Source organism: Pelodiscus sinensis, chromosome 26 (genome assembly GCF_052426305.1).
Source record: "Pelodiscus sinensis isolate ZL-2025 chromosome 26, ASM5242630v1, whole genome shotgun sequence".
Taxonomy (NCBI): Eukaryota; Metazoa; Chordata; order Testudines; family Trionychidae; genus Pelodiscus; species Pelodiscus sinensis.
The window spans coordinates 4,328,491-4,343,080 of record NC_143077.1 but is presented as its reverse complement, the minus strand read 5'-3'; the positions used below and the strand labels follow the sequence as shown (position 1 = coordinate 4,343,080).

Here is a 14,590-nt window from a genome sequence, read left to right as displayed (position 1 = left end):
CCCCTTCACCTCAGGCTGCTCTGCCGCTTCAGTTTCCCTCATGCCGGGGGCTGCACCCCTCATGCCTGCAATGGGCCCGGCCCCACCTGAAACTCCTCCAGGCGCCAGGGCAACGGAACGTGACCCATCCGAGGCAGCTCTTGTGACAGAATCCCAACCTGACCTGCCATTGGCTGAACACAGCCACCCGACAGCCAATGGGAAGTTGGGCTAACTAACCCCCTTCCCCCCCCCCAACCTGCAATAAGTTAATTAAGCTGGCTGACTGCCAGGCATTTGGGCCAAAAAGAACATCTTCCTGACCAGCTGCCTTCAGGGGGCTTCCTGCCAGTGTCACATTGATTCCACACTGCTACTAGCTGGTTTTGCCCAATGGGGTGAGCTGCCTCGAGGGCCTAGCATGGAAATTATCCCAGTTCATCTCAGACAGCTGCATCTTCTGGCTTCCCTCTTATGCTAGAAGCTTTCCTAAACAACCGCTCTGGCTCCGCCCTGTGCTGCTGAGGGCTGGCTTCCCTCATGCCCCAGGCCTGTTTCTCCTCCTCCTCCATGCGAGTACACTGAAATGACACCCTCGCTCCACTTGCAGTCATCAATTCAAGTAGGCCTCACATGCTCTCGTTCCCCCTCCCCCAAAAGAAACCCCAGTGCAGCCAGTTCTGGGGTGGAAGGCAGCAGTAAGCAGCCAGCGAGCCCACTCAACCTACATCTTGCAACAACCGAGAGAGGGGTATTTTAGCCAATATGCCATTACCCATGTACAACGCAGCTGCAAGGGCTCAAATGGAGGGAGGGAGAGGGAAATTGGTGGTGGTATTTGCCATGTTCCAACTGCAAAACTAACCCTGCATCACCTCCAGGAGACTCCACCCTCAGTAGCTTGTGCAGGTGTTCAAAATAAAACAAGTTACATCAACTTCATTATGCACCATATAACTAAAAGTAAAGAGGTTCTTAAATGGACAAGTGTACAGAGAAAGGACTGTAATACAACCAGTTCCTCTGCTTAAGTTGGTCTTAAATGAAGTATTTTAAAAGAAAGCTGCTTAAAGCATGCAGCCCCTTCTATCCTTCATAGTTGTTTTCTCAAACTACAGTGGAAGAAGGAAAGGACACAGTATTAACCCTTTCTTAGTTTTAGTACAAATTCTTCCTCCTTTTTAAGGTAGTGCACAGTGGGGTCTGGACATGAGCCAAACTTAAAGACATATGCAGATGAGGGGTTACTGACACCTGACTGCAATTTGCCCTTCCCTCTTTCACATTCCCTATGCAGATAAAGGAGACCGGTAAGCTGCCATTCGTTTTGAAAGATGCTAGTCGGCCCACATGGATCCCCATATATAACACTCAAACAGCAAAGAACTATCACTCCTACAGTTAACTTGTACACATCTTTGAAAGAACAAGGCGTCCTGTGGCACCTTAAAGATTAACAGATTTATCTGGGCATAAGGTTTGTACATATGACAGCTGATGCCAAAATAAATCTGTTAAGGTGCCACAGGACTCCTCATTGTTTTTGCAGACACAGACTAACACGGAGACTTGTCACTGCTTTGAAAGATAAAGGCTGTGTCTAGACTGCATCCCTTTTACGGAAAAGGGATGCAAATTAGACACATCGCAATTGCAAATGAAGCGGGGATTTAAATCCCCCCTGCTTCATTTGCATAAATATGGCTGCCACTTTTTTCCAGCTCGGAGCTTTGCCGGAAAAAAGCGCCAGTCTAGACAGGGATCTTTCGGAAAAGAAAGCCTTTTCCGAAAGATCCCTTAGTCCTCTTAAAATAAGGAATAAGGGATCTTTCGGAAAAGGCTTTATTTTCCAAAAGATCCCCATCTAGACTGGCGCTTTTTTCCGGCAAAGCTCTGAGCCGGAAAAAAGCGGCAGCCATATTTATGCAAATGAAGCAGGGGGGATTTAAATCCCCGCTTCATTTGCAATTGCGATGTGTCTAATTTGCATCCCTTTTACGGAAAAGGGATGCAGTCTAGACACAGCCAAAGAGCCCAATTCTGGTTTACCCTAAAGCCCCTTTCACACTGCCAGAGCCGTGTGAAGGGGCCTTAGAGTGCTGCAAATATAACTTACTCCCTCCTGTCCCCTCCCAAAAACCACCATTCACTGTTTTATTCTCTCCCTACTCCACCACTAGGGATGTTAAATATCGGTTAATTTAATAGTTGAGTAACCCCATGAATTCTTATCGGTTAGTCAACTATTCTTTAGTCCTTGGGGGGCAGGAATGGCAGCCAATATGCTGCAGCCTCACTCCCAAGAAGACCCCTGCCATGCCGCACTGCTGCCTCTGTATCAGACAGCAGTCTGGGGTGCCAGGCAGGAGCTGGTCTGCAAGAGGAGCCAGTTTAAAAAACAGCTCTCCTTACGGACTAGCTGCCTGTCTCCTTGTGCAGCAGCCCCTCTCTAGGCGATGGTTGAGCTTCCGGACTCAGCACGAGCCGGAACAGCGTTGGACTGCCTGCCTACCCATCTCCTAATACACTTTAAATGCAGAGCTGCAGCGGGAGTAGGTCCCAGACCCGTTGCAAGCCAGGACTGACAAGTGTGTGTGGGGGGGAAAAATGTGTGTAGTCTATAGCATTAACCTATGAGCTTTTGCTTAATTGGTTAATCAACTACACTTTTACATCCCTATCCACCACCATACCCCCAACCCTCCCTCACTGGGAAAGGACAATCCAAAATAGATCTTAGCCCTTAAAGGAGTCAAAGGAACCTTCTGCACTGTTCCCCTACAAGGTCTCAAAACTGCGTAACAAAGAAAAGAAGGTGAAATGTACATTTCTATGCAGGAAAGGGGTTCAGTAAGTTTAGCTCCTGCATTACAAGGCATTGTACTATAATATAGGAGTGTTCTGTAGTATCTCTTCTGGGTTGTCTTAAGTAACAGCTAGTTTACTAACTTCAGGGGATAGCCAAGTTAGTCTCTTACAGAAAAAAAACAAAAACAACAACAAATAATGGTCTGGTAGCACTTTATAGATGAACGAAACATGTTTTGTTAGTCTATAAAGTGCTACCAGACCATTTGTTGATTTTTAGCTAGTTTACTGACTGCCATCACTGGAAGAAGAGTGAAGTACCTTTCATATTCCGAGATCTAATTCAGTGATACTCGGACACCAGTTGTCCAGGAGCCAAATTAGCAGTTAACATTGCCCAAAAGAGAAACAATAGTGTGAATTCATTGTTTAATTTACTATAGTATTACATATTCATATTTATGTTATTCTCACAGGTAAATGATCAATCCACTATCATTTTTATCAACTATAATTGATAAACAGTAAAAGCATCCTGATTTATTAATCTAGGTTATTCATCATTAAATCGCAGTTTTAATGTGTTGCAAAGAGCCACTGAAAATACATTGAAGAGACACTTGTGGCTCTTGAGCCACTAGCCATGTCTCCATTTACCAGAGGACTGACTCTGACGATTGATTTTCCAGGGTTCAGTTTAGTGGGTCTAGTAAAGACTTGCTAAATTGAATGCTTAAGGTGCCCTGTCAACAGTGGTACTCCTTGCTGTTGGGAGGAGTAAGGGAAGTCGGTGAGAAAGTGTCTCTCATTGACCTCCCACTGTGAGGCCACGTGGGAATGAGGAGGAAAAAAAAATTGATGCAAGGTACATCAACTCCAGCTATGCAATTCACCTAGATGGAGTTGTGTATCTTGCATTGATTTTCTCTGCCAGTGTAGACCTGGCCTCAGGTTCAGTATCATTGATCTAATTGTGCCAGGACATGTAGATCCTGGTAGACTCCCTTCTACACCAGAAGTGGTGACTGCAGTCAGCCTCGACTTGTGGGAAGGACTAGAGGCAACCTTACTAGTGTACTGCGTGCACATTGACATGTGCTTCATTGTAGTAGGACTTCCACCAGTATTCTATGGAGATCCGGTACCACCTAGTGGTATTTTTTCACTATAACACAGACATGTCAAAAAGGATTTTACTAGATTAGAAGTCATTAGATCAGACTAGCAGCAGAGCTCTCTGGGTACGTCTACACACCAACTAGACACTTGCAGCTAGGCCATGCCAGCAGATTCAGTTTCAGGCTTGGGGGACTCTGGATGTGGGGCTGTTTCACTGCTGTGTAGACTTCCAAAGGTCAGGATGCTAGGCGGTAGGGTAGGGTGTGGGGAGCAGGGGAAGGGGTGTCTCAGAACCTCAGCTCTAGCTGAAAGCATACACAGCTAGGCAACAGCCCTGCAGCTGACTCAGCTGAGTTGGCTGGCATGACCCAGATGTGGGTTTAATTTGCTGTGTAGACATCCCCTGATTTAAAGCCTCTGAGGGTTTCTCTAACTTGGAGACATGACTTCTCCGGGGGCTGCGACCGGATTACACGGGGGAGTCACAAGCGGTCAGGCTCCATCCCCAACGCACGCTTTGCTGCCAGTATTTATTAGTGTTCAACAGAACAAAAAAGCATTTTAAAATTTTGAAGGGGAGGGAGTTGCACCCATCTGCTTGTGGTCTGAAAGGGGTCTGAGAAGCACTGCTTTAAAAACCAAGGCTATGTCTAGATGGCAAGCCTCTTTCGAAAAAGGCTTTTTCGAAGGATACTTTCCAAAAAGAGCATCTAGACTACAACCAGTATTTTCAAAAAAGCAAGCTGCTTTTTTGAAAGAGCAACCAGGCAGTCTGGTTGCTCTCTTTCAAAAAAAGCACAGTTTGCATTACATTGTGCCTTTTTTCGAAAAAGCACTTTCCAAAAAAGGTAAAACGAGGTTTTCTGCGGTCGAAAAAACTGCCGCGTTCTTTCAATTTACTTTCAAAAGAACATGGCAGAAGTCTAGACGCAGGGGAAGTTTTTTTGAAAAAAAAAAAAACCCTGTAGTCTAGACACACCCCAAGTGAAACAGATGCTGCAGAATGAGCAAATTAAAACCAGTATCAAAGCAATACACAAGACAGAGGAAAGGCAGTTTCTTTAAAAAGGCAAAATGTGAGCAGATGTATTACAATCTAGCTTTCTTTCCCCTCCTGCTAGCACAATATTTGTGGATAATAATATTCAAGTTGCCCTCTATTGATTTCCCCCACCTACATCCAAAGGGAACCCAGCACCAATGCTATCCTTTAAAAAAAAAATCAATTTAAAATATCAGTGCTCTGAGAGATTCCCTACAAACCCTTTTCTTCTCACCACCTAGCTCTCCTTTCTTGATGTGCAGTTCCCAGGCTGGTTCACCCTCCTCAGAGTAAAATCATAGCTGGCTATTCCCTGCGATTCTTCCTCCCAGCTGATGGGCAGCGGATTGGCCTCATGTAATTACAATACATTTTTAGCCAATTGTTCCATTATTTCCAGGCGGCTGACAGAGTATGTGGGGGAACCTCTGCCAGCGATCACAAGTATCCACGCCTTTCACGCCCTCTTCTTGTTTTAGATATCAATGATGACAAATACTTCTGGCGTCTCTTCTTCGTAGATCTGCATTGCTGAGTAAGTTATTGCCTTGACCTCAGTACCCTGGAGGGAACAGGCACAGGAAAAGAGTTTGAGACCCTTCATCAATGGCTCTGCATCAATCACAGCAATACGTGAATGTTCACTGGCTTCCAGGGAATGCTGTTCAGTTTACAATCTAGTTTTAAAACCAGAGTCTGTGTCCTCCCTCCGCCCCCACACACACCCAAGGATGTGTAAGCTCTTCTCAGGGAGAGCGCACGAGAAAGCCTGTAAGTGACAGACAACACGTTTTATTAAGTACAGAAGTTTTCAACTAGGGCAGGGGAAGGGAGCAAAGACACGAGGTGGCTTGTGCCAGCGATGCTGAACAGGTCAGAGAGGGTGTGCCACCTCCACCCCTTAGCTGAACTTTGTGACAGCCTCCAGAAGCTGTTGCTAAATGGAAGGCAGAAATGTAGAGGAAAGATGACCCCATGCACCCTGCCCCACCTGAGTGGCAGACGACATTTGGAAAGGGATGCAAAAAGTTTGAAAGTTGCTCTTAAAAAAAAACAAAAAAATGCAACACTCCCTCCCCAGAAGCACGGCTGCACTGCAGGCATTATGACAGCACTGCATAGAAACTGGCAGGTCAGTAACTGATGGGCAAGTAGCAGAACAAATACCTCCTCCAAAGTTACTTCCTGCATAGCACCAACTCCCATCTCTTGCCACAACAGAACATCATAGGTTACCATATATAGAGTAGCCCAGTGTCTGCAAGTCTGTAACGCCGGAATGCTGGCAGTTCCCTCTGGGGGGCGCTGTTGCCTGAAATGCTGGCTGTGGCTGCCTGGGGAGTATGGGGCCCACACAGACGCTTGCACGGCTTACTCCCCTGCGGCGCCACGGCTGAGCAGCGCAGAAGTCAGCCGAGCGCCACGGTGGGGGGCGAAGGGGAGCGGGGTGGTGACGTGCGGTGTGACAGCAGCTCCAGGCCCCGCCCCCTGGCCGTGAACGTCACCTCCCCTTCGCCTCCCACCGTGGCGCTCGTCTGACTTCTGCGTGGCTCAGCCAGGCCGCCGCGTGGGAGTAAGCAGCGCAAGCAACCGTTTGGGCTCTGCCAGAGCTGGACGGAGACATGGGCGAGCCGGGCAGCTGCCCAGGGCTCCAACCCACGGGGGGCACCTGATGGCAGCTGTAAGGGGCGCGCGGTGTCCCTTGCAGCTGCCATCAGGAGCCGCGTGCCCGGCTCCCGCAGCGCCGGACAGCAGCGCCTTTTGTCCCTTTGGCTGCGGGGCCATGCACGGCTCGGCGCGTGCGCTAGCAGCGCTGACCGGGCCCGACTGGGCGGCGCATGCGCCATGTGCCCTGGGGGAGGGCCCACGCATGCGCCCTGCGGCAGCGCCGCACGCCTGGGCCCAGGGTGCCAAAAGGGCTCGGTCCAGCCCTGGGCTCTGCGCCCCCCATGCAGCATGGGGAACGTGTAGCCCAAACGGCCATTTGGGCTCCGCGGTCCCCCGAGTGAGAGTGAGAGTGAGAGTGAGAGACCAAAGGCTCAGGAGAGAAGATCAACATGGAGGAGAGACCTGAAAATCCCATCTTATGAAGGGCTAATTGGCTAGTTTATAAAGAATGGCGTAGGACAGAGCTACTCGACACACGGCCCGTGGCCTGTTCGCTTGCGGCCCGCGGTGCAGTTTGGGCTTACAAGGGGCTCAACACGCCACCTGCGGGTGGGAGCCAAAACAAAACAGGAGTCAACAGAATGGTTTTCTGTTGAGAGGCATTTTCGTAGTTAACTTCATGGACTGTCACTGCTCGGGAAAAGTGCAATGGGTGGAACAGCAGAACTGACTTAAATGGTGCCTGTGTGTGGTGCAGTCTTGCCTTACTCTTTGTATTCATGCTCATCAGTGTGAAAGAAGCTATTTGCATATATTTGCATGTATATGTAACCACACTTAAGTTGGGCCCTCCATGTGCTAGGAGTATCATTGTGGCCCCGGGGGGGCTTCCAAAGTTGAGTAGCCCTGGCGTAGAAGGTCATCAGGAAGGATTGTATTTGTTAATGACTGAATCTCTAGAGAATTTACAAGAGAGCAACCTAATAATGGTAAAGGCAAACCCATCCAAAGTCAGAGAATTTACACTGCATTTCACTGGCTCAAGTGACTTGTAATCACCCAGACTCGCTGTTCCAGGAATGCTAATTGCTGCATTTACAAATGGCAGTTTGTGAGCCGGGGCTTTGATATCCAAGGCAACTGACATTTAGTTACTCAGAAAAGTTTGCAACTGGATCTCAATAACTTAGGAGAAAAGCCTCTGTCATAGGGTTGGGACTGTAAGACACAGATCAACGGTCACATACCTGAGGATGTTTGGGTAAAGAGAACTCTTCCCCCCACCTGAGGGAACAAACAAAAAAACCCACCACAGATAAGTGTAAAGAGAGGTTGTGGGAACTTTGATTTAATTCAGCAGCTATCACGGCTGGATTCACTAATGCAAGGGGGACACTTAAGAGATCTGCTTCATAGTAAATCTCATTGAACTCTGGCACAGAGTAACTCTCCTCAACAGTTCTCATAGTGGTAACTAGTTCCCCCCTCAGAGAGCAGAGTCATCCAGCAGATATTAGTTATTTGTGCCATGCTTGGTTCAATCTAGAAAAAGCCTCTTGTTTCAGGCTCTAGCCTCCTTGACAATTTAACAAGCTATTAAAAAAAAGTAATTCAGGGATCATACTACACCATTTATCCTAGTTAAAACATGCAACTCCCACTGTCGAGGAGAGAATGGCACACCATCCCTTAATGAGGTCTAGGTGCCTCACGGAGGGGAATTTTCCCTTTCCAACTAATTGCTGGAAAAGTGACTCCCATAAGCCAGGATTGTTAGGAGAAAAGAGGAAGCATGAGCCAATGGTTAGGTAGCAACCCATGACATTAAAGAACTGGGGTGGGGCTCTACCACAGACTTCTTGTGTGACCTTGGTCAATTCACTTAGCCTCTCACTGGCTCAGTTCTCCCTACCCCCCAAACCTGTAAAATGGAAATACTAGCACGTCTGTACCTTAGAGGGTTTTCGGAGGATAAATACATTATAGCCTGTGAGGCAGTAAAATTATTCAAGTTGTTCTTGCCTTCCAAGTCTCCTCATGTTAGTACAATACCCACAGTATACAGTCAGCTACAGAGCTGAAAAGCTAATCCACCCCCAATAAATCCACTGAGTTATCAATAACCCCATCAGAATTTAAATGCTGTAGAAACTATCCAGTGGAAGTGAAACTAGGAATCTATGGCCTTGTCTAAACTAGGGACAAATACACAACATCCTAATCTTATTAGCAACCATCCTAATCTTAATAAGGCTGCAGTAATTGAAACACTTTAAACTGGTCAAGATAAAACCCAAGCTTCCTCTGACATTTTAACTCCATCAGGTTAATATGTTCGGAAGCACAATTGCCTTGTTTCATGAGTTTTAGATGAGGTTAGTCAGATGAAGCTAACTCAGTCTAACACTACACTTGTAATGTATTAAGCAATTCCCTGACGTTCTGGGCTCAGAGTATTTTTATTTCCTGTCTGCTTCCATGTCTTTGATAGTGACTGGCTGAAACACATGAGAAGAAGCAACATTATTTAAATAATTTATACAAACATTGTCCGATTAATCCTCATGGCAGAGAGCATGGTAGATACTTCAATTTTATATCCTGGACAACAGGCAGGAGTTAAAAGAACTTCCCCAAAGCCCCCACATTTCTTCCTACTCTTTATTCACTGGTTTTCAGAATTTAGCTTTTAATGAGATGGTGTTGGCTACTCACCCAATGGATCTTATTTTGTACTTCATTCTGTCAATGGAAAGCACTTTCACCTCCTGCAAGCAAAGAGCAAATCAGGGAAAATAGAGTGGTCATTAAGAGGACTCATCATATTGATTTATAATCACTGGATGAAGACTCCCTGTGAACATGCCCTCACACAAAGCCAATATTGGCATCATCATCAGAACCTAAAGCCAGTGTTTGAACAGCACCAGAGGGGAACGCTAAGGGTCAGAATAGAGATGTACATAGAACAGTTATTACAGTGCTAGAAGATGTACTGTGGTTGTTCCGGTCCTTCAGGGCAGGGGATTGGCAGGGGCGGGCGAGGGTGTAGGAGCTGGCAGGGGCTGTGCTGGCCAGGTGGTGTGTCGGAAGGGGGTGGGCAATGTGAGAATCTAACCTCCACTCCTGCTCCCTGCTGTCCCAATGGGATTACAGCTGTCCCAATCCCCATCTCTGGCCCCTTGCTGCCCCCCTGTGGTCATTACACAGTATAACTGTCCCTGCCAGCAGCCCCCTTCCTTTCCATGTTATGAAACGCAACCTGTCACATTCCAGGCACATCCCATTGTCCTGGCACAACCAAACCCTGACCTTGCTTTAAGTTATGATAAGAGGAAGCTGCCTACCAAATTCAGTGGTCCTAGCTCTTACTGTTGAGGCGGCGTTCTTGAACTAACAGACAGACGAACACAGAGATACTCACTCGCAGACAAAATAAACTCTCAACTGTATAGTAGATAATGGCACCTAATGACTAACATTTACAACAGCAACACTAAAAACACATTCCTTGCCTCTCCCTAGCCTTTGTTTCTACAATCCCCCATGCGCTGGCAAGTCTAAGGGGTTGTTGATTCTACCTTTACTGCCCCTGTTACTGCTGTTCTTAGAGCAGGTAATGGTAGAGAATATGCCAGTCCTGAAAGATGGAAGACACTTACCCTGGGTACAAAGAACTGCTCGGCACTGAATTTATACAGCCACTCATTCAAGAAGTTATAGAGAAGAGAGAACAGATCATGTCCTGCGGCACAGAAGCAGAGAGAAAAAGGGATTCAACAGGAAGCCCCAATAAGAACTTCCCAGACATTCTTTAGCCCATCTCAAAGGGACAGTTTCCAGAGCAACGTACTACACACAATTGGGAGAGTTGCATGAAACTCTGAGCGCAATACCAGAGTGTAAATCTGGGTGCAACAGATCTGTAGCAGAACTTAATCGAAAGAGACCGCTCAGACCTTTCTTCCAATGCACTTCTCTTTCAGTGAGTTCATCTAACAGCCCCATTGCCTTCTTACCTTCTGTCTCCACTTCTACAGTATCCAAGGGTTCGACAGTTTCTGTATCCGTCATGTAGCCAAACATGGCCATCACACACTGTTCAAAAGTCTCTTCCAAGGTATCTCCCCAGGCATGTAACCTACAGACACAGCTCCATTACTCCAGCATTCAACAGTAACAAAGGAAGTGCAGACGTGGCACGTCTGCTTTGAAATGTACAAGAGCCCCAGCAGGGACTCTGGTGCATTTCAAAGGTGGAACACTGCTGCTGCACCCCTGCCCCCTCCCAGGGAACTGGCTTTTAAGCCATCTCTCCCCCAGCAGCCCCTCCTCGCTTCCTTTCTGATAGAGGCAGCAAGGGGTGGGCGAGGGGGGGAAGCAACTAGTGTGCCAACTATTCGATAAGCTTTTGCTTATCGGATAGTTGATTAGTCGCTTATAATCCTAATGCAGAGAAGCGCAGACCTGCCATCACCTATAAATAGGGACCCTTGGAAAGAAGATTAGTGAAGTACTGCTGAAATACTGAAAGAGAAAAGGGGATTCTTTTTAGAGGGATAAAGTAGTAAATGTTTTAATAAAAGCAGAAATGTCCTTCCTAAAGAGGGGCAGCTGGCATGCATGGAAATGGATCACTTGAAAATAAGAGGTAGAATATCATTTCAAAAGAACAAAGAATACTTAGCACCCCCGCAGTAGCAGAACATTTTTATAGTGTGGGGTGCTGAAAGCCACTCAACAAAACTAGATTTTGTATACGAGAGAAACCACTTTACCAGAAGATGCTGCTGCTCTTCTAACATCCCTAGTTCCCACACCCCTTCATCTCAGCATGCTCACATGTGGCATTCCAGAAGCTCAAAGGGGACATATTTGGCCTGACTCTTCCCACATCAATTTACGTAGATGCAAGCCTGCTGATGTCAGTTACTCCTGATTTACATCAAACCGTGACAGAAGAAATACATCTTACTGAGGTTACACACAGAAATTGAAGCAAAAAAATACTCACTGCACGTCAGCTGTGTGATCCAGATCTGAGGGAGTAGAAAATATATATAGTTACAAGGTCATCATGGTGGTTTACAAATAAGCAATAATATGGAAGAAAAAAAAGTCAGGTCTTAAGATTTTTTTTTGGTGCTTCTTTTGGTGAAATTGGTTTAGATGAATAAATTGGAACCAAACAACACACAGTCTGTTTTATTACACAGGTGCACCTATGAAGTACAAGTTCTGTTAAATCTACCTCTGAGTTTCATGCAGATCACCATTTGCTTAGTTAAGGCCCAGACATATTTCTGACTGGACAACTGTTGAGAGGCTGCTAACAGACACCGGAAGTAGAATAACATATTGCATTTAAGCAACACGTACAACCAACTCAAGATCAGCAACAAGAACAGGGTCCTAGAAATTTAGGGATCTGTTCTCAATTTGATGTGCAAGCATAAACACGGGGAATTTCCACACTCCATGCTTTTTCAGTGCTGACAGAGCTATGGACAGAGGAAACCTCAGGATGTGGCTCCTCACAAGAGAAGGGGGGCCATGGTTTAGCTAAAAATAGCATTCTGAAGAAGCAAGAGAGCAAATATTCACTCTGCAGAAGTTACTCCGTTTGAAGTTGAAATAAAAGCTCTACCCTGGCAGAGATTAATGTAAAATGTGCACTAAGATTGAAGAGTTTTTTTAAATTATGCAGATTAAACATCCACATATACACACACAGAATTAATATAATTAAGAGTAGTGAAACTGCCGGGTTGAATCACAAGAGTCCCTTGGGGTTGTCCCCCAGAGTGCTGATCATGCCATTGGCACCAGTCTTCCTGGCCTTTGAAGCACCCCATCATCCTATCCTGCTGGGCCAGATCCCCTAGCCAAGGAACAGAGTTAGGGTGACTGCTCTTCTGCAGAAGCTAGAAAGGGTGCATCAGTGCTACTGCATTGTCAAACAAGTTATAAAACACCATTTCAAAGCAGAGATGAACACAATCTACACCTCCTATTTCTAGCAAAACACAGGTTTCCTCCAGTTCTTATGAGATTAGGGATGTTAAATTTCGATGAATCAGCTAATCAATTGGTGGAATTTCCATCAACTACTCAATTCGTCGATAAGGGGGGCACTCACTATCCCGCTGCGCCTCTGCCTTTGAAATGTACAAGAGCTGCAGGTGTCTCTTGTACATTTCAAGGAGAGAGGCACAGCAGTAAGAATGTCTCTGCCTCCCCTGCCCCTGTGGAGATAGTGCTGGGGTGGGGGGGAACCGGCTTTTAAGTGGTCTCCCTGCAGGACTGGCTCCTACCCCCCACCACTGTCTCTCTGATAGAGGCAGCAGAGGAGAGATGTGACCAGTCAAGTGACTACTTGACTACCTGATAAGCATATGCTTGTCCACTAGTCGCTTACATCTCTATATGAGATATTAGAGGTTTTTACTGCACCAACATAGCAAATTAGTTATGAGGACTACGTATCTGTGCCAGTTTCTTCTTTCCCTTCAAGGCAGAGAGGTGTCAGGTGTCTGGTATGTTCTAGAGGCTTAGGCCACAAGCCTTTTTTGCTCATTTACAGCTTTTAAACAATTAAGAAGATTACAAAAGAAGGAGAGGGACCCACAATAAAGAAATGTTAAATTATGTAACATTAATTTATAAAACTACAATTTAGGGATCTAGAATTTAAGTCAACTCACTGTAACAAAATAATTTGTGGAGTCCTTTTGTGGCACTTTAAAGATAATAAATTTATTTGGGCATGAGCTTTCATGGGCAAAGACCCACTTTGTCAGATGCATATACTACTAATATGGCTACCCCTCTGGTACTTGAAACAAAATTGTAAAATAACCATATTTGTTGGAAGCAGTTCTAAACTCAAGTCTAAAATAAGTAATATGCCATGGATCATCTGTGTCGGTTCCATAATCACTTATCTTCTTTGTGAATAGTTTCCTTACCAACTGTCTCTAACAACAGTCAAACTTCAGCCAGACAATACAAATCTTCTCTGAGTACATACGGAAGATTGGTTCCATTTTGACTGGTGGAATATGCTGCTCTTGTACGAGCTAAACAATAGATGCTAATGAAATTACACAGACTACGCTCCCAAATGGGAACAGCTCAACTAAAACTGCAGTAGTAAGACACAGGCTGCTCTTCCTAAAATAAACGCCTAAAGTTATTAAATCAGTGCAGGAAGGAATTCCTGGGGAGGAAAAGGGGGAGGAGGGACACCTTGGCGAAAGCCTCAAAGATGCAGATTAAAGCATGGCATGCAAAAAACAGAACAAGACAAATGTGCAGAGAAGATGGAAAAAAAATACATTCTTCAGCGAAAATCTTAAGCATTTGTCTAGAGACAAGAAACAGCTGAGAAAGAGAGTTTCTCTGGCTGCTTTTTATAAATAGGAGTCGTTATTCATACCCCAGAAAGGCACAAAACAATTCAACACACAACTCCTACAGCTCAGCTACAGCCACACTCCTACATCCTGCAAATGAAAACAACATGAAGCACTAGTGCATTCAAGAGATTCACCTTTCCATAGTGTGCCTCCTCCCCCCTGCACCACAGGGGCCATGTCTGAACAAGGCTAGGAGTACTCACACTCATACTTCTTATTGACAGGAGGGTACTTGGCTTTAATGGCCTTCTGGTCCTCTGTCAGGTTATAGTCCCTGTAGTTATCTGCCATGATCACACTTGGATGTGCAGTGCTCACTTCCTGCTTTATAAAGATGGCCACCCCCTTGCAGGCTTCTGCCAGGGAAATTTCTACATGTGATTCTGGTGCTTAAAGAGATATTTCTCTTTCAGTCAGGCCAGCCTCTGAGGGGAAATCAAGAGCAATTGGGGAAGAGCGCTTTTACTGTAACTGCATGTAGGCAGCAGCACAATTGCAGAGGAGGCTATGGAACTGTGATGCTTAAAAGCTTCAGAGGGGTAGCCAAGTTAGTCTGCAACAGGAAACACTTAAAAAACAACAAATAGACTAGTAGCACCTTAAAGACTAACAAAAC

The 14,590-nt window shown here is 45.8% G+C and overlaps 1 protein-coding gene and 1 long non-coding RNA gene across 7 annotated transcripts in view; both read right to left on the bottom strand.

The window, feature by feature from the left end:
• LOC112544868 (uncharacterized) overlaps positions 1-1,653 on the bottom strand; it is a 61,587-nt gene extending 59,934 nt beyond the window's left edge. The window contains exon 1 of one of the 4 annotated variants that reach the window (XR_016347907.1): positions 10-1,653. This is a non-coding gene — a long non-coding RNA (uncharacterized LOC112544868). The remainder of the gene's footprint in view (positions 1-9) is intronic. The other 3 variants (XR_016347908.1, XR_016347906.1, XR_016347905.1) reach the window with 3 other exon arrangements.
• Positions 1,654-3,199: 1,546 nt separating this feature from the next.
• Positions 3,200-14,590, bottom strand: part of TSLIG1 (tRNA splicing ligase complex subunit 1) — an 18,134-nt gene continuing 6,743 nt past the window's right edge. The window contains exons 1-7 of one of the 3 annotated variants that reach the window (XM_006117535.4): positions 14,178-14,317; positions 11,571-11,595; positions 10,576-10,697; positions 10,219-10,301; positions 9,272-9,324; positions 7,804-7,840; positions 3,200-5,510 (exon numbers count right to left, since the gene is read on the bottom strand). In XM_006117535.4, the coding sequence (XP_006117597.3) occupies positions 5,424-5,510; positions 7,804-7,840; positions 9,272-9,324; positions 10,219-10,301; positions 10,576-10,697; positions 11,571-11,595; positions 14,178-14,265 (495 nt within the window). In that variant the 5' untranslated portion in view covers positions 14,266-14,317 and the 3' untranslated portion in view covers positions 3,200-5,423. Of the gene's footprint in view, positions 5,511-7,803; positions 7,841-9,271; positions 9,325-10,218; positions 10,302-10,575; positions 10,698-11,570; positions 11,596-14,108; positions 14,318-14,590 lie in introns of those variants that run through there. The other 2 variants (XM_089773415.1, XM_075908998.2) reach the window with 2 other exon arrangements.